We start from the raw sequence: 23643 nt of genomic DNA on the forward strand, positions 1-23643 counted from the left end.
CAACAGGAACTGTGAACAGTGGGCATGATTTCGTAACAGCATATGTCGTCTTCTTCGCTGGTAGAAGCAGACGAAAGGCCAGATTGGAGTGATGGAAGGATTGTGGAGCTAATCTGGTCGCCTGACAAGACGATAGAGTGTTCAATAGCGTGATGCATGGATGCCCACCGTCAGATAAGCATTCACGTCTCGCGGGACGCTATACTGAACATAAAGTCAGGATGAATAGATGAAATCTGATCCGAGCGCCAGGTCCGGAAAGAATTGCTCAAGCACATGGCAAGCGCCTAGATGTATCGCAGCTGTTGCCCCGGGTGTGCTGAAGCTGGACTGTCAGTCGCTGTCCATGTATTAACAGAGTCGTGAACCAATGTGCGAGAAGGAATTGATAATAGAGAGAACACTTTTATGCAATACCTAGTTCCTTCACCCGTAATAGTGTGTTCCGAGCCCCTCATATGTGCTCAATAGCCAAAATTGCAAGACAAAAACCAGAACGACAAAGGGCACGAGAGCTCAAGCCGAGAGGTACGCAGACCCTGCCTTTCCCACTTCCTCAGTAGCCAGTAGATGCACGGCACCACAAATACTTTTTCGCAAGATGCCGAAGAGATGTGTGATATCATCAGCCAGACTCGGAGCTGCTGCAGATCGTAAATTTCCAACCAGGTGCTCATTTCCCATAGACAGTCACCTCGTCTTTTGAACCAGGCATGCGCCAGATCGAACTACTGTAAGTAGCAATTGGCGTTGCGCTCTTGGAGCGTGACAAGGAGCTCGTAGAAGTCCTTCCTCCAGTCAACGCACTCAAGGTACTCCCACCACAGGCGAAGTGCAGGCGCCTCATCCATATCAGACTGTAATCGATTAGCTTTGAACTACTCATACAATTCAACATGACTTACCGCGTCAAACGCCTCAAGGATAGACTGCTTCTTGATCATAGCGGTCTTCATGTTGGCCTCACGCTCCCACTCACGGAGCTCTTCAACGTACTTGCGCACGTCTTTGGTCAGTTGCTTTGTGAGCACAACCTCCTCCTCAGAGTCAACAGTGGTTTCGTGATCCGGTGCAGCGAAGAGACGGCCGCTGTACTCCGGCTTGCGAAAGAAATGCTTCTTGAGTTCTTCGGTAACCCACTTCTCGCGCGTCGATGAGGTGAGCTCTTCAGCCCAGTATTCCTTGACGTATTGAGGTACTCTAGCCGTCATGGTGTCATAGTCCAGCTTATCCGACCAGCGTGTCTGCGAATAATTGCCGTAGTACATATAGCGCTTTCCGACGAGAACGAACATGGGCACATCCTCGTACGAGTTGGAGTCTTCGTCAAGTAGATCGCCGTATTCTTCTTCTGGGGCCTTGTTGAAGAAGGCAGTGAGCTTTGCACCGTGGTCGCCAGGCGCCTTGGGCAGGTAAGGCTCATTCTTCGGATCGAGCTGGTAGTATGTACGATTCTTCAGCATGCATGGACCCTTGCCTGAGACGAAACGCAGGCCAGGTGACCAGGAAGCTCCACCCAAAGTGTTGGCGAGGAAGTCAGGATGGAACGTGACGGTGGCGTTTCCTGTGGAAAGTTGACCGGAGAACGCGGGCAGGGTTGTAAGATGGTAAGGCTTCCACGCTGCATCCAGAGAAACGCCTTCGATGGACAGGGCGGGATCTTGGACGGCAATTAGTGGTGAAGCAGGTGGGCTTAAAGCAGGTGTGGGGATCTGCTTGGAGACGACATCGACTTGATGGGTGTTGGTGGTGCGGGTACTTTGTCCTTGTCAGCTTCAAGTAACTCCAAAACTCGTCCATGCATCTAAGGATACACTCACACTTGGCCATTGGTAGACTCGAGCTTTTTACCTCGCAAATGCGGAGGCAGAGATGTCTTGACTGTACCGCTGCTGGTATCGCTGGAAGTCCTGAGATGGGGAGGTGTACTGCTGTTCACCTTTTGTACGTCAGCGCCACCGTTTACAGATCCCTGAACCTCTTCCTTAAGTTTCTCCAGCTCGATCCCGAACTCTACGGCGCTTTGGTGTGATTTCTGTACATCCACCTCTTGGAATGGGCCAACATGTACCGGCCAACCGCCCTTCTTGAGCTTGTCGACGGACAATGAGAGGCCATGGTACATCTCTTGGAGAGTGTCGATGTCTGCGCGTATCTTTGCATGCCCCTCTTCCAGGTTGAGAGTCCTTGCCTCCAAGTATGGAGAGGAAGGGGTGCTCACCTGGCTGGGCGCGCCGTGCCGAGAACCGGTTGGAGCGAAGTTGTTGGCCGCGGGGTTCATCGTGTAGCTGATGTTGTGGAATCGCTGCGAGTGTTGGCCGTGAAGGACTGGATCGCGATTAGACATTGTACCACGAGAGTACTAGACTTCTCCAACCAGGATGACTTGTAGCTCTTGGGTACTCGGAGTTGTTGAGACTGCAGGAAATTGTCAGCTTGAGGTGGATCTAAGAGTAAGAGGCTCAAAGTCTTACCGTAAACCGATGTGCTATCGTTGTGAGATGGTGTGATCAAGTGAGACGTGCTGGAAGTTATATGCTGGGGACATATAATATAGAAAGGAATGGAGGAGGGACGGTTGGAAACCTCAGAAGACTTCTTTATATAGGCCACAGATGAGAGTCGTGGATCTGGGAAACAGAGGCGGTGGCATAGCGGCAGCTCTATGCTATCTCAGGTAAAAGAGATGAGGTTGCGGTGATGCCGGGGTGGTGGTGTCTGCAGACGAGAATGAGGTGAAGTTCATCCCATCGAAGATACCGGTAGGACATTCAAGCTTTGTGCCATTGCGTTGATTACGCAAGATCTTGGGAAGTGTTTGGCACTATACACATTCCTCACGGCGCTGGTGGGATGTCGCTGGGCACTAGACATGTCACGCCTTACCGAGAATGTGGTTGCTGCTTTGCACTCAAGTGAAAGTTTATCGCAGGTTCTATTCAGGCCCAGAGTCGATGTGGGCGTTACTGGGCTCTCTAGGAGTTTGATGCTTGTCAAGCACGTATCATCTACCTACCCTTACAGTCAGACTATAGCACTAGCTTCGCGCCTCGACTGTGCTCAGAATTGACACGGATTTATCTCAAGTCTAATACCTACGCATTGGTCCCCGTTGGGTATCGAATTGAGCTAATCGTGAGAGGCGGGTACCTCGCTTCCGAGCTCTTCCCGACTCCGTCAACATCTTCTCTTTCCCCATGCTCTGGCATCCACTCGCAACGACGTCGGTAAAATCCCCTGGTTCTGTGGCCCTTCGCTTATCGCGGTTCCAGTCTGGCTCTTGGTACCCCGCGCTCACGAGGTCGACGACTACGCTGCAGAGATGCGCGTCCAAAGGCCCAATGACTACAAGTCTTACTTTCCGCCGAAGTGCTGCTAGATGTTGAAGTCGATGGGGCGCGTCAGAAACGCGCAGCTGCGAGGTCAACTGTGGGATCACCGCCCGAAGTCCGCTCTCTTCATATCAGGCGCAGACTCAGGCATCAATAGGCCTATTTGCAGCATCGAGTTGTATCTGCGAGTCGTGGGTCGGCGCACATGGACAAGTAGCTGGTTCCGACTCGGGGTGCACTACGCGCGTGACCGGGATGGTGAGGGGAAGCCGCGGAGCGACACGCGACATACGCGACACAGCGTGAAGCAGGCGACGGCACCAGGCATGCTCGTTAATTCCGTTGGGGGGATAGAGCGACAGTCTTGTTCAAAGACGAAGCATCATGGGACGAACATCTCGTCGAGATTGGGAGGAGCTCGCGGTAGATGGCCTAATGCAGGGGAAGGGAAAGGAGGACCCTGACCGAGAAGCGCGCCAACGTCATTGCGCGCTTGGGCCTTGGCCGTCATTTTGCTCTCCATCTCGCTGGCGACCAGCACTCGACCACTGCATGCTGACCTTGGCCAAACACGGACAGGCCCATCTACCTTCAGAGCAAGCGCCAGCATCGTTCCTTCTCTGTCAAAACCCGCCATTGGTCCTCCAGCATGCCGCCCAAACGCACCCAAGCCCACGACGAGGCGCACACGTCGCTCAAGGACAAACTACAGAACCTCCAGGGCTCCAACGCGCGGGGCGGTCGTCGCAACGGTGGTGCCGGCGCCCTAAATGGCAGCAGCCTGAAGGAAGTGGACAATGCCTCTACCAACAGTGGCCAAACGTCGACCGATCTCAGTTCGTCAGGAAACGTTCGTCGCGCCCTCACTCTTTCCCCCTCACACGCCTGCGCCTTCCATTGCTAACACGCCCTCGTCGCAATAGATCAAATGGTCATCGCAAGACCCCTCCGTTCTCCAGGGCTACCGTAGAGCCTACCGACTCGATTGCCCGTCAAGCTTCAAGAACCCGCTCAGCCACGTCGTACTGAGCCAGGGCATTGGGCGCATGTCTCCCACCATGGCGCGACCAAAGGGCAAACGACGTGTTCAGAAGGACCAGCTGGGTATGGCGGTCAAGAAAAGCTTCAACTCCCAGGCTGTGACAGAGAGCGACGTGATTGTCGACTGGCTCTACAAGTCGAAACACCAGGGTACGCATTGCGAGCATACTCCGATACCGTGACTAGGCTAATTCATAACACAGACAACGAGTTCCGCGTGCGCTTCGCACCCCAAAGGAAGTGACTGGGTCACTCGCGCCTATACATCGCTGCATTTTCGACTTTCTTCGACGATACCCCTCTTTGGCACGATAGCCACCACTTTTTTTTTACACACGACATGCAAGCATTGAACAGGAGTTTGGGATACTGGGCATTAATGAACAGGGAAGGGTTACGCATCACGGCTTGGTTTGACCGCGTAGGTCGGTCTGATGTCCACAAACGACCCCGAGCATGGAACATACAGAGATAAAGGATGATCGGCAATGAGCATTTGATAATACCAGGAATCGGACTGGGTGTAGCGGATGCGCCTCGGTGCGTCGAGTCCATAGCATGTCTGCCTGCCATGTGCGTTCCGCATGGCGAACAAGGGCAAATGGCAGAGCTAGTATCAGGATATGCAAGCATCAGCCAGAATAAATACATCCGTTCGTTTATCTATGCGAGCGCTTTGCTAAACCGTAGTCGCGTCATAGTAAACTCTCGAAGCTTCGACGCGCTCTTTGCCGAGGGCAGCCAATGAAGTTGCGTCACCGGCCCGTGCCCGCAAAAAGTTGTCGATTGTCGGATTATACACCACAGGTCGAAGCCCATAGCGAAAAGCAGTATCAATACAGTCATTACTCACCTCCGCACCGTTTCAGGATGAGCTTCGCTGGTCCCATGCCGCTCAAGGCGGTGGCTCCCGTGCGCATCGCCGGCTCGAGGTCCTTCGCCAAATGTCAACGACGATGTATAGCGACGCAGGCCTCGCAAACACAATCGCGGAGACCGTCAATCGCACAGAGGCAACAACCGCACAATGCGCAGTCAATACGAGTACGTAGCATCTGGTTTCGCTCTGTTCCGGGTTGAGTTACTAACACAGCATGCACAGTTCTTCCACGCCTCTCCCCCGTCCTTCGCCATGGCCGACCCGTATCAAACCCTCGGAGTCGGTAAGAACGCATCCGCCGCGGACATAAAGAAGGCCTACTATGGTATGGCCAAGAAGTACCACCCCGATACGAACAAAGACGCCGGTGCGAAAGAGAAGTTTGCCGCCGCACAATCCGCATACGAAATCCTCTCAGACGCCGAAAAGAAGAAGGCCTTTGACTCCTATGGCGCCGGTGCTTTCGATGCGAATGGCGGCTTCAACCCTGGGGCTAGCGCTGGAGGCCCGGGAGGAAACCCGTTCGGAGGAGGAGGCTTCGGTGGGTTTGGCGGCTTCGGTGGCGCCCAGGGTGCGGGCGGATTCCAGGACATCAATTTCGAAGATCTGTTCGGAGCTTTCACAGGTGGACGACGAGGAAGAGGCGGAGGCGGGAGAAGGAATCCGTTTGAAGAAGAGATCATGGTTGGCGACAACATCGAAGTACAGACAAACATCTCGTTCTTGGACGCGGCCAAGGGTGTCAAGAAGGACATACACATTACCCCCATGGCAGAGTGCGGGACATGTAGTGGCAGTGGCTTGAAGCAGGGTGCCAAGAGAGCAGAGTGTAAGAGCTGTGGGGGTACTGGACAGAGGGTAACGAGCATGGGCGGCTTCCATATGAGCGCAACTTGCTCATCCTGCGGTGGATCTGGATTTGCGATACCCCGGGGCTCGTCTTGTGGCACTTGTGGCGGCGATGGAGCAGTCAAGGAGCGCAAGAACATCACCATTGACATCCCTGGTGGTGTAGAAGACGGTATGCGGTTGCGCGTTAACGGCGAGGGAGACGCACCACTCACGGGCCATGCCATGTCTTCTGGCACCATCCGCGGCCAGAGAGGAGATCTTTACGTCCTCATTCGCGTAGCAGCTGACTCGAAGTTCAAGCGCAATGGTTCGGACATTCTTCATACAGCCACCATCCCCTTCACGACTGCTGTACTGGGAGGAGAGATCAGGGTACCTACCCTCGAAGGTGAAGTCAAGGTCAAGGTCCCCACTGGATCTGGAACAGGTGACCGCGTCACATTGTCTGGCATGGGCATGAAAGTACTCTCCGGCCGACGAGGCGCCAAGGGCGATTTGCGCGTTGAGTTCAAGGTCAACATGCCGAAGTATCTCAGCGTCAACCAGCGGACCATTCTCGAGATGCTGGCAGACGAGATGGGAGACAACAACGCGCAACGCGTCATCAACCCTGGAAAGATGAAGGACCAACATGGCAACAGTGTTGGGAACGATCACTCGAATGAGGGCTTTTTGAAGAGCGCATGGCATAACCTGACTGGGCAACATAAGCACCTGGACCCAGAGGAAAGGCGTAAGGCGGAAGAAGACGAGAAGAAGCGAGGATCTGGCTGAGCCTACGTTCATGATATGAGGACACGTTGTATAATAAGGCGGGCGTACGGGACGACCCATGCGACTCATGTTATCATGTTTGCAGCAAGACGATTGAGAGCATTCAAGGCGCATATGGAGACTGGTTGAGCATGATGTATAGAAGTATTAGTATTTGGCCTCTCGACTCAGGCTTGTAGAATATCACGCTGTTTATGACGCACGGAAAGAAGCCCAAGATGTTTACGAATTGAGGCACTCGCTAGCTTCTCCTACCCAATATCGCGGGCGCGTAACCAAGGCGAGACTCTCGGTCTCCTTGCATGGTCATTGGCCGGCGCGAGCCGCACAGCTGGGGTCGGCTTGAACGTCTCGCTGAATTTCCGCGACGGTGTGACGAGCTTGAAGAGTCACATATCGATAGCGGTCTGGCTCGCGTGGCGTGCTGGAGGTGTGATAGGCGAGCGTGGATGAGGAAGTCGCGGCTCTGGTGTTGCTTATGCATGTGCCTGCGTCTTCCCCACCAACATCACTCGCACCCTCCGAGCTCACCGACGACACCAAACATCGTCTGCATTGTTACCACCTGGGCATTTAAGCTTTCGCTGTGCCGCATCACAATCGTTCCCAGGACTCGGATTGACTAGATCGTGCCCCATGCGGCTGCTCACCCGCCAACGATTGACTACGTGAACGAGCTACCCGACCAACGCATCGTCCCGCTGTGCATGTACACTCTCGCGACGTCATCCGCTGCGTGAATGCTCTGCTACTTCGCGAGCAAAGCATCGACATATCCATCCCAGAGTACTAGGCACGCGCATTTGCAGCTACTGTTCTAGCGCGCCATCCGAGGCCCACGACAGCCCACTTCCCACGTTGTCGCCTACGCCATTGTCGCCGATCACCACACCCGCGAGCCCAAGAGCCTCCCCTCGCGGCGATACCTCTACAGAAAGCGCGCCCAGCGGCGGCCTCCCCAGCGCACCCTTCGCCCACCATGACGACGCAAATACCCATGATCTCGGTGCCCATGAAGCAGACCAGCGAGATCGACTGGATAGCCCCGCTGAAGCAGTACATACGCGCCACGTATGGCGACGACCCAGAGCGCTACTCGGAGGAGTGTGGCACGCTGAATCGCTTGCGTCAGGATATGAGAGGCGCTGGCAAGGACAGTGCAGCAGGCCGGGATTTGCTCTACAGATACTACGGGCAGCTGGAACTGCTCGACCTGAGGTTTCCGGTGGATGAGAACCACATCAAAATAAGTTTCACATGGTACGTTGGCAAACGGGAAGGAGCACCTGAGAAGCAGACGGATTAGGCAAGAGTACGCCCAAGACTAACCAGCGTCAGGTTCGACGCCTTTACACACAAACCAACCTCTCAGTACTCCCTCGCATACGAAAAGGCCAGCATCATCTTCAACATCTCAGCCGTCCTATCTTGTCACGCCGCCCACCAGAACCGCCACGAAGATGTTGGGCTCAAAACCTCGTACCATTCGTTCCAGGCCTCCGCCGGCATGTTCACCTACATCAACGAGAACTTCTTGCACGCACCCTCGACCGACCTCAGTCGCGAGACTGTCAAGACTTTGATCGCCATCATGCTGGCACAGGCGCAAGAAGTCTTTCTGGAGAAGCAGATTGCGGACGGCAAGAAGGTCGGCTTGCTGGCAAAACTTGCCAGTCAGGCCGCTTTTCTGTACACACAGGCAACGGAAGGGGCGCAGGAAAACGTTACGAACGCTGTGTTCGAAAAGGTCTGGCTATTGGTTTGCCAGGTGAGAATATCACAGCATTACTTGCTATCAAAACTAACGGTCGCGCAGATCAAATCGCACCACATGGCTTCGCTAGCCCAGTACTATCAAGCTCTGGCTGACGATGACGCCAACATTCACGGCGCAGCCATCTGCAGGCTACAAGTCGCCGAAGCGCATGCCAAAGACGCCAATCGAGCAGCCCACAGCTTCCCCAACAACGCGCCAGCCAACTCGAACCTAACTTCAGAGACTGGAGGCATACTCGCAGAGATGACGAAGAAACACCTGACCAACGTTCAGGAAAAGCTGCTAGAGTTTGGCAAAGACAACGACTTCATCTATCACCAAGGCATTCCGAATGAAGCGGCCTTGACACCAGTGCCCAAGATGCCTGCGGCCAAGGCGATACCCGTCAGCGAGTTATACCAGGGTCAGGACATTCAGAGAATCATCGGGCCAGATATCTTTCAAAAGATTGTACCTCTAGCCGTCACTGAATCGGCTAGTCTGTACGACGAAGAGAAGGCCAAGCTTATACGGGCTGAGAGCGAGCGTGTCGAGGTCGCCAACGACGAGATGGCCGCTAGTCTCGACTATCTCAAGCTACCTGACAGTCTCAATGTGCTGCGAGGAGGCATGGACCAAGATATGATGGTGGATAACGACTTTCGAAAGTGGTGCGAAGAGCTCGCTGGGCATCAATCATTTGGCCCTGCGTTCGAACAACTGGAAAGGGACAAGACCGAGATAATGAACTCTCTCGATGCCAGTATGAAGCAATTAGACATGGAAGAGAGTGTCTGCGAGAAGATGAGGTCCAAGTACGGATCCGAGTGGACACAGCAACCTAGCTCGCGGTTAACCTCGACATTACGAAACGATATCAGAAACTATCGAGGGGCAATTCAAGAGGCGAGCACCAGCGACGCACAGCTATACAACACGTTTAGGCAATGTGAGGCCGACTTTGACGAGATGCGTTCAGCTGGTGAGACAGATGAAGCCGATGTGTTATATTCCCGGGCTATGGTCAAGGCAGGCGCAAGCAAGGGCAAAAGCCCTAGGCCAATGGAAGGCAACCTTATCGATGATGACATTGACGAGGGTCCGTCAGTCACCGATCAAATAGCAGCCGTCGAGGATATTCTACGGAAGCTGAATCTTGTAAAGAAGGAGAGGACCCAGATACTGAAGGATCTCAAAGACAAGGTACATGGCCGTCGACTTCCCCTCATAACGTATACTGACTGAAACAGGTTCACTCTGACGACATCTCTAACGTACTCATCCTCAACAAGAAAGCCATTGCGAATCAGGAGTCGCAATTGTTCAAAGCTGAGCTGGAGAAGTTCAGACCACATCAAAATCGTATACTGCAAGCCAATCATAAACAAGCTTCGTTTTTGAAAGAGCTGACCCGGACTTACTCCGATCTGCTGAAAGACAAGCGTGTGCGATCTGAGCAGAGCAAATACGAAGCCTTCTCGCGGCAGCGAAACACAGTTATGACGAAGTATCGCAGAGTGTATCAAAGTTTCAATGACCTCGTCGCTGGCTTGATGCGCGCCCAAAGCTTCTACACGGAGATGAAAGACACCGTGCTAAGTCTGCAGAAGAATGTTGAGACGTTCGTTAACAACAGGCGGAGTGAAGGCGGACAGCTACTGTCGAAGATTGAAGAGCGAAACAAGACACAAGGTGCAGACCAGGAACAACAACGGATGAAAGACCTTATGGAGAGAATGTCCTTGGAGCCTTCGGGTTCGCCGGTATCACAAGGTGGAGGTCGCAAGAAGAGCATACCACCACCACTGTCTTCTACACCGGGCTACCCATCAAGTTCGGGGGCTGGCCATCCTGCTTATAACCCCGCGGCTTCACCACCAGTCACACCGCGCTACCCGATGACCACAGGCCCAGGGCAACAATACATGTCGCCACAGCAGTCCTATGGTCAACCGTCGAACGGCTACAACCAGCAACCACCTCCGCGTCGAGAGAGCTACCAACAACAATACCCTACACATCAGTCCCAGAACTCTCAGGGCTCCTCGGCTTACAATCCCGCGGTTCAAAACCAATACAACCCGGTCTCCCCACCGGCACATCAACAATTCTTCTCCCCGCCACCTGCACAGCATCAGCAGCATCAGCCATGGGGTCAACCCCCTCCAAACCAGCAACAACAATGGGGTGGTACACCTCAGAACAATCTACCACAGGGTTATGTTCCACCGCCACCTCCCCCGGGACCGCCACCGAGTCACAATCAGCAAGATTACAGTCACTTTAGCCAAGGAGGGTATCCGAATGGACCTGGCGGATATGCGAACCAGCAGAGGCCAGCGCAAGGACAGAATGGCAATGACCCATGGGCAGGGTTAAGTGGCTGGAAATAAGGAACATGTAACGCGAGAGAGAACCTTGTCTTGGCGCAGGTCATTTTCGATTGTTTGACAGTCTCGCTGCGCAGAGTTGGAGTTAGTTTACAGGTTCAGTTCATTCGGCAAGGTCTTCTGAATAGCGGACAGTGGATAACAATTGTGTATTGCCAAGGCAGGTGTAGATAGTTGGAAACATCAGACATGCGCAATCAGCTTTTGGCATAATTCCACACTGAGACGAAGTCTTGCAATCAATGCTCTGGGTATACTTAGCTCTTTTGCGTGTGCTACTATGCCTTCACTGCGTGTTGCAGCTTGACAAGCTATTCGCCCACAAAGTCATACACCATTCTCACCCTCAGTTCCTCGCCTTTGTTGTTGCTGATCTTCACGCGTCTCGTATGTCTCCTCTCTCCATCAACAACCTCGAAACCCCAAAGATGACTAGCCTCCCACTCGCCCTCTTTTTTTCCTTCTGCGTGGATCAATTTCCCGTCGCTATCTCCTTCGATCCAGTCACCCTCGCCCTCATCAACTACGCCCGTCTGCCTCCCCTCTTCAACACTGACCCATTGACTCCTTCCGGCTACCTCACCAAAGAAACCGTCCTTATTGGTACGCCACTCGTAGTCCAACGTGTACTCTTCGGTCGTACCGGGGATTTTTCCGCTTGTGATTGACTGCGCCATCTTGATGTATTGGTTGTCGGGCTGGCTTATGTTCAGATGGATGGATGCTGCGGTGGCTGTCTTGCGGACTAGGACGTTGACGCCTTGCAGTGCGAGGACTGAGGCAAAGTCATCGGAGCAGGCTTTGTTTAGTTGCCATTTGCCGGAAAGGGACTGTAGAGATTTTTTTGGGGGCGCAGCCATGGTGTGTGATACTCAAGATGGATGATGGGTTCTGAGATGTTCCTCATCGCAGTGAGATGGTCGACTTCGGAAGTTGATGCAACGCGCCATTATGGTGTGGGATGGTGTCGTCACCACCTGCATTGCCTAAATTCAGTCTCTTCTAAAACTACTCACCTTGTTTGTTGCGTGTCGACATGGCTGCTGTGCAGGTTCGTTTCTACGAAAGACCGCTACAATTGAGAGGTATGGATCCCAGTATGTTGGTATATTGGTGGCGTGTCGAGTTGCACTTCCTTCCCCCATGCGGAGAAAACCGCCTCCGCTTCTAGTAAAGCTTCTTTCCGCGGCTCTGGTCATCCCTCACGCACGACAATATCACCACCAACACAATAAAGCGCGCGCCATCGGGTCTGAGACATTTCACCAGCGAACAAATATGACGAAGACGGCCTATTCCAGGATTACCCTGCGTTGCTCCCAACCTTGATGGGCCGGTGTCACAGCAAAAGTGCCCTTGACATCATCTCGGACAATGCGGCATCAGCAAACTCTTCGTAAATGGTCATGCCCGTTACATCGCCCCTTGTTAGAGGGCATACGTACGAGGGAGGGATAAAGGTTGCGAGGTATAGTCGCACTAAAAGTGGCTTTGAGCGGCGATCGTTACCAGGCTAAATGCTGTTGGACGCACAGCGCTGCGGCTGAACACTGACGAGCGAGTTGGCCCTACCACCTACCCACATTGACATCACACCAACAGGCATCATGCAGCGAGGCGCAGGAATACTTATACAGCTTCCAACACGTCAATTATCGTGGGGCCATCCACCAGCAACTGCATCTTAATCCTGCACATTCAATCTACATATATATCCTTCCAACAGTCGTTGTCTAGTTATCGACTTCTTCAGTAAACATGTTGTTCACTTCAACCACAATCCTCGCTACGGCCTTCTGCTCGCTGACGTCCGCGCTACCTACGTCGAATACAGTTGCTCGGGCGGGCGGCCCTGCAATTGTACCTATCCCCGCAACCTGTACCGTCACCGACCCTCTGCCCACTGGGTCAAATGCATCTTACATACCGTCGCCGGCTGCCCACGACGACATCCTCTACAGCTCCTACTACCCTTCCTACTCGTCGAATACAACCGCCATGGCACAGCAGTGCCTTCAACAATGTTACGGCTACGGATACCACACAGAGTGCAAGACATCATACTGGGCAGAGAACGTGGTAGTACCGGCAGGGTACTATGGCACAGCTGGCGGACAACTAGAGACGGCCTGTTTGATGTTCAGCAGAGCCTTGACCAGCGACGACTTCGTCGCTGCGCCAGAAGGCCAAGGTACCGGCGCGACGGCCGGTAACATTGCTTGCTGAAAGCATCACCTATGACGACGGAAGTTTGTTTCCACCAAGGCCTGTCGATTAATGAGAAACGATCTGAAACATGACATTTGGGGATTGGCGTTACGTCACGGGATAAACATGAGGACATCGATGCGGAGACGGTTTCACATTTCTACTAGGGAGGGCAACTAATTAATGATCTTAGACTACTACGTAATAATCCTGACACTTTTCGCTCACATCGAGATATCCTCCAAGGCTGTGATGTCACTCTGTGGTTCCTAACATTCACCGACGACTAGAGATTAAGTACTATAGAGAAGGACTCAGTATGGTTCGTTGACAACTTGACCTATGTGGTTAGTCTCTGGATACGATTACCCACTGGTCGCTTCCTCTTTCGGCGAAACCATGAAGTAGCTCATCGATGTGGTCGCTTTGGGAAAGAACGCTTCCGAGCTAACATCTGTTGACAGCATCCGCGTATGGGCCAAAGCCGGTACACCAATACTAGCAGACCCTCAACACCGGAAGCTGTTCTGGACATCAAGTTTGCCGATGTCGTCATTCCCATCCTCAAATTAGTGAGGTGGTATCGTGCGGCAAAACAGCTATTTTTGGGTGATAAGAGTGCGGCGCGATTTCCCGTCGTGCAGGAAATCGAGTGCCGCAATATTCAAGCTTCGCGGGATTGTTCAGTACAAGCTAAGGACTCAATAGATACGAGCTGCTAGTCCACGGTTGCCTCGTCTATTCTTACCTTTTCGCTGTTACCGTGCTGCCTGGACACGGCAACATGCAAGGCGCAATTATGGGTGGGGCAAGAGCGATGCAGGAGGGCGAGCGGCAGCGACTTTGGGATTGGCGTGATGCGCCTCCATCTGTCGCGTGTGAGGGCTTGCATTTACGAGGTCACGCTCGCGTCGCGCTTTGGGTGCATCGCTTGACATTTTCTCTGTGTCATACGCTGGCGCATATCGTTGAAGTCGCGAGCTGGACTTGGCATGGTAAAGTACAGCGACGTCCCAGGATTATGGTAGTGGGTGGTCAAGGTTTACGGGGCGATATCCTTGCCGGCAACATTTGCTTGGTGAGTGACAATCGAGAAACGCCCTTGGGTTCTACATGATGATTGACTAAATAGTGCAAAGACTTACTGCAACATCTTATCCCTCTAGAAACCAAATTGTAAGAAGTTGGTGGTTTTGGGGGCGACTGCGATACACGTGCGTAGGCGTTCACCGAGATCGAACACCCGGGTACCCTTTCCGCCACGCCTGATCTAGCCCCATAACACTATAAACGAGAGACCTCTTCTTCAACCTCAAACTTCAAGATGCACATCTGATGGCCATATCAGGAAGTTCTTAACCCGCAAATAGGACAAAACTCTCAATGCCGTCAAATACGTAGCATGTCCAAATCTAGCATACGGCCACTTCACTGCGGCCATGAAGTGAGACGACTGGGTACCGTCGGGCCCTAGCTTCCCATCCTTCGGGCTATCTGCCACAGCTGACTTTCCCACGATCAACCCCCAGGTGCCACAGTGAGATTTTGGGGCTGGTAAGAGATGAGCATACTCCGATCGGAGTTTCTGCGATGTTCATTGGCGGCATTGCGGAGATGTATAGGCAATTTGGCTGATGCTGACGGGCCGGCTTCCTATATCGGCATTTCAGTGCTTCAATTCGGAATTATGGGGAGCGATTTGGGGCTGTTGTCAATCACAGGAAGCAACTATCTGGACGATCGTATTCACGTACGCTCGCCTATGGCCAGGAATGGGAATCACGCAGGTCCTCGAGGGGCTAAAAGCGCGTAAGCGAAGTCCATCTTACAGTATGGTGGGTACAATTCCGTATTAGGTACTATCTACGATAGATTGGCCGTAGCTTCGTGGGTCTTGACCATGTAGTGAAGGCTGGTATCAACCAGTGGTGATCGTCACACCACGCGTTGGAAAGTAGTTCAGAAATTCTTGGTGAACAGGGTTTTGCAGACGAAAAAGTAAATGTAGCTGAAAGACACCTGCAGGCTAGTGCCCAATGAACGCTGACTGAAGAGCAAAAGCAAAATGGGTATAGACAAGAAGCGAAGTTGAAAAGAAGGAAACGCAGTGCCCGAGCATCTTTAGCCAACGAAATGCTAGGATATCTCTGTCTTCACGGGTACCGTACCCTTGAATTCCCCATGTAGTATATCCAGGAGCTTGCGGAGGGTATCCGAGTTGCTCCCTCGCCTGCGCGTGACTGTACCCTCATCATCCTCACCCTCCGCGTCGTCGTCCTGTGTAAGAAGCTCGATGGTCTTTCGAAGCTTTTCGTAGGCCGCGTTAAGCTCCGTATGCGATACTTCGAGCTTAGTGTATCTTTCGTTCAAGACCGCAAGCTGCGCTTCAAGATCTCGGGCGTGCTTCTCTTTCCGCTCTCGAAACGCACGTTGAGCGGCACGATTTTGAGCCCTTCGTCGCTGTACACATGTTAGTCTTAGGTTTATTTGTGCGATATAGGATACATACCCCTGAGGTAGTGTGTGTTCGTTCTGTTGGCGCGGGCGTAGGCATAGTCCCGAACGTAGATTCAGCGTGCTGCAGTGGTCGAGGACTGCAGTATGGACTGTCGTGATCGGATCCGAAATCGGAGGGTGTCATTGGCATGGGGTATGATCCAAACTGCATAGGTTCATCGACGATGTGAGGGTAGTAAGCTTGGTGAATAGGTGCAGGAAATTGGTCGTATGTAGATGAGACCTTGAGCAAGTCAGTTTTGTAAACTAGGGGAGTTCAACATAAGACTCACAGGCGATCCGCTTAGACTCGGAACTTTGGAGAGATCGGGAGGCATTTCGAATACGGCTGGCTGATGTGTTGGGGCAATGTAGTTTCCCTGTGCCATCCAGTAATCGAATGAGTGAGAATCCATTGTGTGTGATTTGCGATTGCAGATAAGTGATGACGAGAAAGTTGGTAAGTCTTTGCGCAAGGCAGAATGGTGTATAGGAATGAGCGATTGTTCTTCTTGTGATTAAGACTTGTGTTGGAAGCCGCTGCTGAGATAATGTGCAAGTGTCGTGTCAGTTCAAGTTGAGATACGTGTGTGGTGGAGATGGCTTACACAATGGTGGGCAAGCTGAGATCTTATACACTGTGCGGACGTCGCGCATGTCTCCTTCGGAACCGCGTCGAGTCACATGAGATGGCGGCCAGTGGCTTGAGCAGGGATATCCGACCATGCAATTATGCCCGCGAACAACCCCAACGGCCATGGTGGACCCTGAAGATGTGGCTTTCAGCGGAATACGTGCAGAAGATAGCTTGAATCGCATGCTCATACAGCTGCTACCGGCACACGCGTCCGAAGCACGGCCCACCAGTGCAGCAAGCACACCAGTTGTTGTTATTCTCGTCTTCGAGTGGTTCCCAGAGTTACACCAGCCATGGCCGCGAGACAGGGGTCTGCATGGAGGCGTGCGCTTTACTCTTTCAAGTCTTTGATAAAAAGATTAGTACGCATGCTGAACTAGCTGCAACAATTTGCAGCCAACCAAAACCACGGTATCAAAGTAGTTCGCTGTCGCATTTGGTGACAGTCAGAGAGGTGCCTGGTCTTGTCTTCATAGAAAACCACCCCACTTGAGGGTTATCGTCCCGCACAAGATGCATGGTAGGGCTGGATCTCCAGAAGTTCGGCAGTCCTTGGCTGTGATGAGGTATCTTGAACGATCGATCGAACAACATTCGTAGTGAGGGGCTCACATACCTCAACGCAGACGCTCTGTATTGCGCTGAGTCTAAGGAACTTGTCTACATGACGACGTCAGAGCGATGCACTGACCCAAAACTACGTTCAGCTGGGCTGTTGAGCCTTCGCTTCCACTGCGAGCCTTGGGCCGAAGTTCGGTCGTAGTGAAGTGTCGTTCGCGCTAACTGGGAACGATGTAAAGTGCATGCAATTCTGTCACCGCTCTTCCTCGCTCGCTGCGAGAATACCGACACAGGGGCTATAATGGCTACCACCGCTATAACCCGGTACCATGTGTATTGCGCCCTTCTGGCGAGAACAACCATGTCAGGCCTTAGCGCATTCGGATGCGTTACGACTTCCGGGTGCGACGACTATGGAAAAAAGACAGCTATCGTATGCTTCGCTAGCTTGATACAAAAGAGCAGAGCGTAGAATGCGCTCCTTCACATGTCTTGTCGTGCATTTGAAGGAAAGCAGGTATTCGCAGGGTCGGGAGGCGATCGGTGAGCGTCGGGTACAGCTGCCTGGGGGTGGCCGAAAAAGAACCCTATGGTGGCAGCACGTGGAACGCTAACTGAGCTGAAAGTCTACCTACGTAAGCGCGCTTGCCATGACTTATCAGTAGCCTTGTCCATGAACATTCCCAAGCGACCACCATCTTACATCAGGAAAATGCTCGGCGACGTAAGGTGATATATACTCACCGTATGCATCCGAGCAGGCTACAGGATGCAGAGCACCTATGTCTGCTGCTCGAAACGCTATCGATGCCTTGCGCCAGGCTGTGGAGAGTCTCACCTGGCCGGTATGGTCTGATTCTTACATTGCACGACCCACGTGGAAAGAGACAGCCCTACGGCGTTCTGCTGTGACTACGCTGGACTACTTACCGAAACCAGTAATTCTGCACTTCCAGCGTGGCGGCGCACTAGTGACGTTCGCAAGAGGGACGCACCGGCTCGGGCTGCCGGTCTGGAGCTGCTTTCGCGAAACGAGCCTGTAGGCTGAAGAACCACCGCCCGCCGTCTTACGCATCCACCGGGTCCGCATGGGGCTATTTGGTCTAACCTTGTAGTAGGATTGCCAGCCGATACATTCTCAAGCGAATCGTGTATCTTATCTGATGGTCCTTCTCCCGCCATATTCGCTGCCGTCAAGCATACTCGTTAAAGCCTGCGCCGATTTGGTCTCGGCGCTGCAAGTCATTAGTGTGCCATCCCTAACCGGCAACACAACCTCTCTGCCCCGCTGCTGACACACCTCGTTCTCCGCAACATGAATCTCCAGCTTACACCCTAAACCCATGAAACTTCGAGGCTATCTCACCGGCTAAACGGTCAGTAGCGGGAGATGAGATTAACCTGCGAGTTGGCGGACATAGGCGAGTTACAGGCCGCTTCACTGCATCCGCATCGGGGCACAGCGCACCAAGAAACATACAAAACGCTAGACCGAAGTGTCGAATGTTAATGCAAATACTCTGCATTATCTACACAGGATAGATGAGGCTGTCCAGTAGCAACGTTGGTTTGCCATGTTTCGCTCATTCCAAACACCATAGGACGTGTGACATACAATTACACGGCCTCTGTACCACATCCCCGTTCCAATGCTATGGATTTGGATCAGCTAACCCAGTTCAACTCACCTTCTCACATTCGAGCCATCTATCACGGTCCCAAAGCGTAGTAGCGCAGAACGCACGTCAGGGTCCAGCGCTTGTAGATCCTGGCGGACACTAACAGCCCTACGACAACTATCGCTGCTTTAGATCCGCCGCCTTACCAGACCCCACCGTTCAGATCTATCGTACGATTTATAGCCATTATCATGCAATGCTCAACAAGTGACGGGGAAGATAGATGATCGCCGCCTGCAGCACGTCTGCCCATCTATCATCTAGAAAGAGCTTTTGATAATGTACCAGTAGCATCATGTACGTTGATACCTGCAACAGTCTGGAAACATGCATACGTTTTATCTCGTCGTTTGACAAGGGCCGGTTATCAGAGATGCTCTTTACTCAACACAAGCACAAATTAAATGGTTAGCTTTATGCGACATTACGCATACTAACGACTCCTCTTACTATCCATCTTGATACCTACAGTCTTGAGTCAAAGCGGGTCCGAACTACCACCGATGACACCACTGCCACAATGCTGACTGCATACCCGTATCGCGTAAGCCGTCCAGCACCAATCACATCACAGCCTGCACGCTTCGGACCCGATCCAAGACCGTTCCCTTTCCAGAGCTCAACGGACATGGTCTCACATGAGTCAGTGCGTCTTCTACGGGCCTTCTAGAAGGTGACTGTACCTCAGCTTCGACGTTGCGCAAGTCTTGGGAGAAGTCTGTGCACCGGGGCTTCATTGCGATTCGATGGAGGGCTGCAGATACGAAGTGTTGGTACGAGAAGCTTGGTGATGCTTCGCTAGCAGTGATTCCGATTAACGAAGTCGCCGTGATCGCTCGATGACTACAAAGCTTGTACACCTACCTGATACCTTCTCTGTTCCTAGATCGGAGGTGATGTCACTGAGCGCACACCTTCACGCTACGTCACTGCTATGAGGCGTCGTTAGACACACTGGCTTATGTGATACACACCTCGCCGCTCATCATTCATCAGTGTACTTCTCAATGACCAGCAAGAGTTTTGTCAAACGACATATAACTCCGTGCCCACGCTTGACGTTCTTGTCAGCATGTAACGACTTTCGTATTGCTCTTTCATAAGTCTCAAGACAAGTACAGGTCTGGAAAGCAAGTTCTTGAAAAACAAGGTGTATATTTGCATATGGTTGTGCTATATCTGAAGTCCACTTTGCTACTGGACCAACATTGCCTTTCTATATACTATGCCTCCTATGCCACATCGAAAAAGATAGAACACATCACGACACGTTGCACGGAATAGCTTCGGTTAGCGAAAAAGGGCTATGCATGGGGTATCAACATCAGGGCGTTTACGCGGTGCATCGTGCCATCAACCTGTGCAAGCTTCGCAATCATAAGCGAAGCATCACAAACAGGACGAGTGGGCGGGTATGTATAGGTGGAATGGCGTGTGCCGTAGAAGGGAGTAGATGCATGGAGCAGAAGTTGACCGATGGGAGGCTTGGGCGCAAGGTCTAAATCCGGCGATGGGTTGCAGTGGATCCAGGCGGATGATGGTGTTCTTTGGGATGTTTTGCTAGGGCCAATGCTGCGTAGGTTGGTCGCTGTGGAAGTCCAAATCCGGCGAGGGCTGCGTGGTCCGGATGTCGCATGGAAACCAATGTGGAGTGGTCGCAACGGCTTGCTGCTTGGAACTGGTTGTCGCAAGGCGAGTCGACAACTGCTTCGGATAGAGTCGCTCGTGTTGCAATGGGGCTTACCTTCACATTTCACCTCGACACCACTCATCTCCATGTGGGTCATTGAAGTTGAACATCTTGGTGTTCGAGTACTATAGATCATTAGCAGGTAGATGTCCCAAACTCCTCCCATTTTGGGTCGCTATAACGCCATATCGCTATGCATGACAGAAAATATTAGAATGTATACTTTAGAGTGTCCAAAGACCGCTGCGTCGTTTGCCCATGGGGTAGACCAGAAGGGCAGCCATGAACAACCCGACAGTGATGCCGATAGCAATCTGGATCATGGACGCAGCGACATTGAAGACGATGGCATTGAGGCTGTCGGTGGTGGTCTGCGCTACGTCAGTAATGTTTTCGTAGCGAGATGAAGGATTGCTGACGTCGGTCGATGTCTCTGCGCCCTTGATCAGAGCTGATGCTGTTCGTAGGGCAGAGTTGATACTGCCACTCGACGCAAGAGAGCCCGGAACTTGGACGTATACTGCAGGTAGGAGGACGGCAGCTGCAACTCCATGACGTAATCGGCTGTACAAGTTTGCCAACACGCCAATAGTGAAGGCGCCAAATGTATAGGCGATGGGGGCAGATGAGGAAAACTTCAGGCCAGCGTAGAAGTTGACAATGTAGCCAGCAAACGCGATGGTTATCATAGCCGGCATCTGCTTGTACTTGGCCTGTACCGTGAAGGTCGTGAAGAAGACGTAGAGTGGGACCATGAGGAAGTTCCAGTATGGGTTCATTGGATCCTGGCACTGGGTCGAATTGGTGGCGTTGGAGTCTATCGCACCGTATATAGCTGTGCCGACAGTGATGCCGTATCCGAGAAAGAGCGAGTAGATGATGGCGAAGACAAGGCGGATAGATCCCGGTACGATAGCACGAGACTGGAGCTCCAGGGCCGAGCTGAGCACCAACCATCCGGGAAGGATTAGAGCGATGGCGCTCTGTGCAATGGCCGAGAAACAGAAGAGGTTCCCGTTGTTGATGCTACCAAACGCCCGCGCAAGGAAGCTCATGAGGATAGTCGCAGTGATTTCGAAGACAGTGCTGTATGTCTTGGACAGCGGAGCGATGACAAGCTGGAGCAGCCCGAGGACAATGCCGAGTACGAAGATGACGGGCATGTCGATGGGGCGGGCCTTGAAGAAGCAAGAGACTGCCGCACTAGCAAGACCGTACATGAGGACAGTCAGCCAACGTGGATGGCGATCCTTTGCGTTGATGACCTCGTCCAAGCGGGCAAGAGCCTCGTCCAAGCTGATGACGTCGTGCAAAACCTCCTTGTAGATGTCGTGAGTGTCCTTCAGCTTGCCGAGGTTGACGCCTTGATCGGTGCGAACGATCTTGACTTCAGCGGTGTGGGTCATGCTGTCATCGAAGGAGATGATCATACACCCGGGGATGTAGAGGAATTGGGAGTTGATCTCAAGGACCTTGGCCGTTGTCGCAAGGTACTCTTCGAGGCGATGTGTGGGTGCGCCAAAGAGCATGAGAGCGCGGCACATGCGGATGATGTACTGCTGTCGCTTGAGGATGTTTGCAACGTGTATCTTGATCTTGGCATCCTGGTCTTCCTTTGGCTTCAACACCTTGGCAATGATTCCTCCACTGCTGCTGCGCTTGTGATGGCGCGGGCGCATAGCGGCATCTTTCTTGTCATCCTTGGGGTTTGCCAGCTTGGCTGAAGCGCCAACGAGAGTCGCCAGCGTCTCTGTTGACTGCATTGGCTTGTTTGCGTTGTACCATTTCTTCTTCGATGGGGTGCTGGGTCCTGAAGAAGAGCCAGGTCGCGACCTCTGTGTGGGTGATGTCTCGCTGGCTTCGGAGGATGTATCGGTATAGCCGCGCACCGGTTGCTTATAGGCTTGCAGGAGCTGGTAGAAGATGCCGCCGTTGGTGTTGCCGGTGACAGTGTAGGCGCCCTCGGGATCCACTTCGCTCACCGGCGGCGCGTTGTGGCTTTGCTGGCCGGTGTGGTATGCATTCCAGAGCTCTTCGGCGTCGGTGGTGTGTTCGTTGGTGGTGATTTCATTCGACCCGGATTCGCTGATGCGGGTGTAGCTCTGGACGTGTTCTAGGGGCGCAGGGACTTCGACGTTGGCCGAGCTGTTGAACCTGACCCGCGTCTTGCCGGTTGCTTGCTCGGGCTGCATCGAGGGCGAGGGGTACGTGGGCGGCATCTGCTGCATCTCGTGCGAGTCGACGTGCGTGTGCTCCGACGAGTTGGTGGTCGAGGGCTCCATTGCGGCGGGTGCTGCGTAGGAGAGGGGAGCGCTGTGCGGTTGCTGTGCTTATGGAAAAAGAAGAAGAAGAGATGAGGACGACCGCCACGTTGGAGGCGCCATGAGACTTTGAGTACTCCGGCTACGAAGTTCCGGCACTTTGCTGTGCGTAATGGTCCTCGGACCGCAACCCAAAATACATTTGCGTTCGGTCGCGACCTGGCTGTGGATCCGAAACACAAGGCCGGCGGGTAGAAGCGATCAAAGGGGTCGCCGAAACGGGAAGCAAAGTTGCAAACTGGAGCCCAAACGCGTCGTGACTGTGTGAGCCATGATGCAACGCCAACGTGCGAGAGCTGCGAATGTGTCAAGGAATCGCTGCCATTGGCCCGTTAGCTGACTAGACCACGCCCGCTCTATCCGTGCCATCTTTGAAATATGGATCTTTGCATCAGCTGCTAAAGCATGGCGCGCATCCCCGACTCAACATGTCAATCCCCATGGGGCGTGCGCATAAGCGTGCACTCAATTCCTCTGTTCTTTGGTGGTGCGTCGAGTCATGGTGGCTGGAAATTTATCGTCGTTTGACGAATGCGAGGTTGTGCGAATGCGACATTGGCTTCAGCCCATGTTTGAGCTAGCAGCACCATCCGGTATACACCTTCATGTGCTGGCATACTCCTCGTTTGCAATCTTCACAAGCAAGTACCCGCTGTCTCTCATCAAGTTCCCACCATGACGCGTGTCGGGTTCATCAGCCGCGACCATCCATGACACTTCCTTTGTACCTTCCAGGGATACATTGACATCGTCACTCGCTCTCCCGCTGAGCCGACGCAAGAAGCTTGCTTGTAGCATACAGTCACCGCGCCTTTGCAAGGTGGCACCGGCGTCGCCAGGCATCATTGGAAGCAAACTCACGCCAGCTTACGCCAAGGCCTAGGTGACATGTTGACTGAGGGAACGAATCAACTCACAGTGGAATGTGAGAATAGGTGAGCTGGTTGCGGTCATGTCGCTGCCAGAGTAGTCAGACTCCAGCATGCACGCCCTATGAGCAACATGTCAGTGTAGATTCATCCTTCC

At 53.0% G+C, this 23643-nt stretch overlaps 7 protein-coding genes across 7 annotated transcripts; 3 read left to right on the top strand and 4 right to left on the bottom strand.

The window, feature by feature from the left end:
- Positions 1-728: 728 nt before the first annotated feature.
- J4E87_008835 (uncharacterized protein) lies at positions 729-2281 on the bottom strand (the record flags this gene model as incomplete). Its single annotated transcript, XM_049380419.1, has 3 exons — positions 729-857; positions 906-1758; positions 1821-2281. 3 exons carry the CDS (start codon positions 2279-2281, stop codon positions 729-731), a joined length of 1443 nt encoding a protein of 480 aa, XP_049229916.1.
- A 1700-nt stretch (positions 2282-3981) lies between these two features.
- On the top strand, positions 3982-4617 carry J4E87_008836 (uncharacterized protein; the record flags this gene model as incomplete). Its single annotated transcript, XM_049380420.1, has 3 exons — positions 3982-4182; positions 4256-4523; positions 4577-4617. The coding sequence occupies 3 exons, from the start codon at positions 3982-3984 to the stop codon at positions 4615-4617; spliced, it is 510 nt and encodes a 169-aa protein (XP_049229917.1).
- Positions 4618-5400: 783 nt separating this feature from the next.
- Positions 5401-6879, top strand: J4E87_008837 (uncharacterized protein; the record flags this gene model as incomplete). The annotated part of the gene is made up of 1 exon (XM_049380421.1): positions 5401-6879. One exon carries the CDS (start codon positions 5401-5403, stop codon positions 6877-6879), a length of 1479 nt encoding a protein of 492 aa, XP_049229918.1.
- A 979-nt stretch (positions 6880-7858) lies between these two features.
- Positions 7859-11028, top strand: BRO1 (bck1-like resistance to osmotic shock; the record flags this gene model as incomplete). The annotated part of the gene is made up of 4 exons (XM_049380422.1): positions 7859-8139; positions 8218-8647; positions 8696-9838; positions 9886-11028. 4 exons carry the CDS (start codon positions 7859-7861, stop codon positions 11026-11028), a joined length of 2997 nt encoding a protein of 998 aa, XP_049229919.1.
- Positions 11029-11336: 308 nt separating this feature from the next.
- Positions 11337-11885, bottom strand: J4E87_008839 (uncharacterized protein; the record flags this gene model as incomplete). Its single annotated transcript, XM_049380423.1, has 1 exon — positions 11337-11885. The coding sequence occupies one exon, from the start codon at positions 11883-11885 to the stop codon at positions 11337-11339; it is 549 nt and encodes a 182-aa protein (XP_049229920.1).
- Positions 11886-15369: 3484 nt separating this feature from the next.
- On the bottom strand, positions 15370-16145 carry J4E87_008840 (uncharacterized protein; the record flags this gene model as incomplete). The annotated part of the gene is made up of 3 exons (XM_049380424.1): positions 15370-15693; positions 15743-15973; positions 16023-16145. 3 exons carry the CDS (start codon positions 16143-16145, stop codon positions 15370-15372), a joined length of 678 nt encoding a protein of 225 aa, XP_049229921.1.
- Positions 16146-20520: 4375 nt separating this feature from the next.
- On the bottom strand, positions 20521-22578 carry J4E87_008841 (uncharacterized protein; the record flags this gene model as incomplete). Its single annotated transcript, XM_049380425.1, has 2 exons — positions 20521-20667; positions 20716-22578. The coding sequence occupies 2 exons, from the start codon at positions 22576-22578 to the stop codon at positions 20521-20523; spliced, it is 2010 nt and encodes a 669-aa protein (XP_049229922.1).
- Positions 22579-23643: the final 1065 nt, after the last annotated feature.

The sequence above is a fragment of the Alternaria ethzedia genome (genome assembly GCF_023757985.1).
Source record: "Alternaria ethzedia strain BMP 0044 chromosome Unknown scaffold_29, whole genome shotgun sequence".
Taxonomy (NCBI): Eukaryota; Fungi; Ascomycota; class Dothideomycetes; order Pleosporales; family Pleosporaceae; genus Alternaria; species Alternaria ethzedia.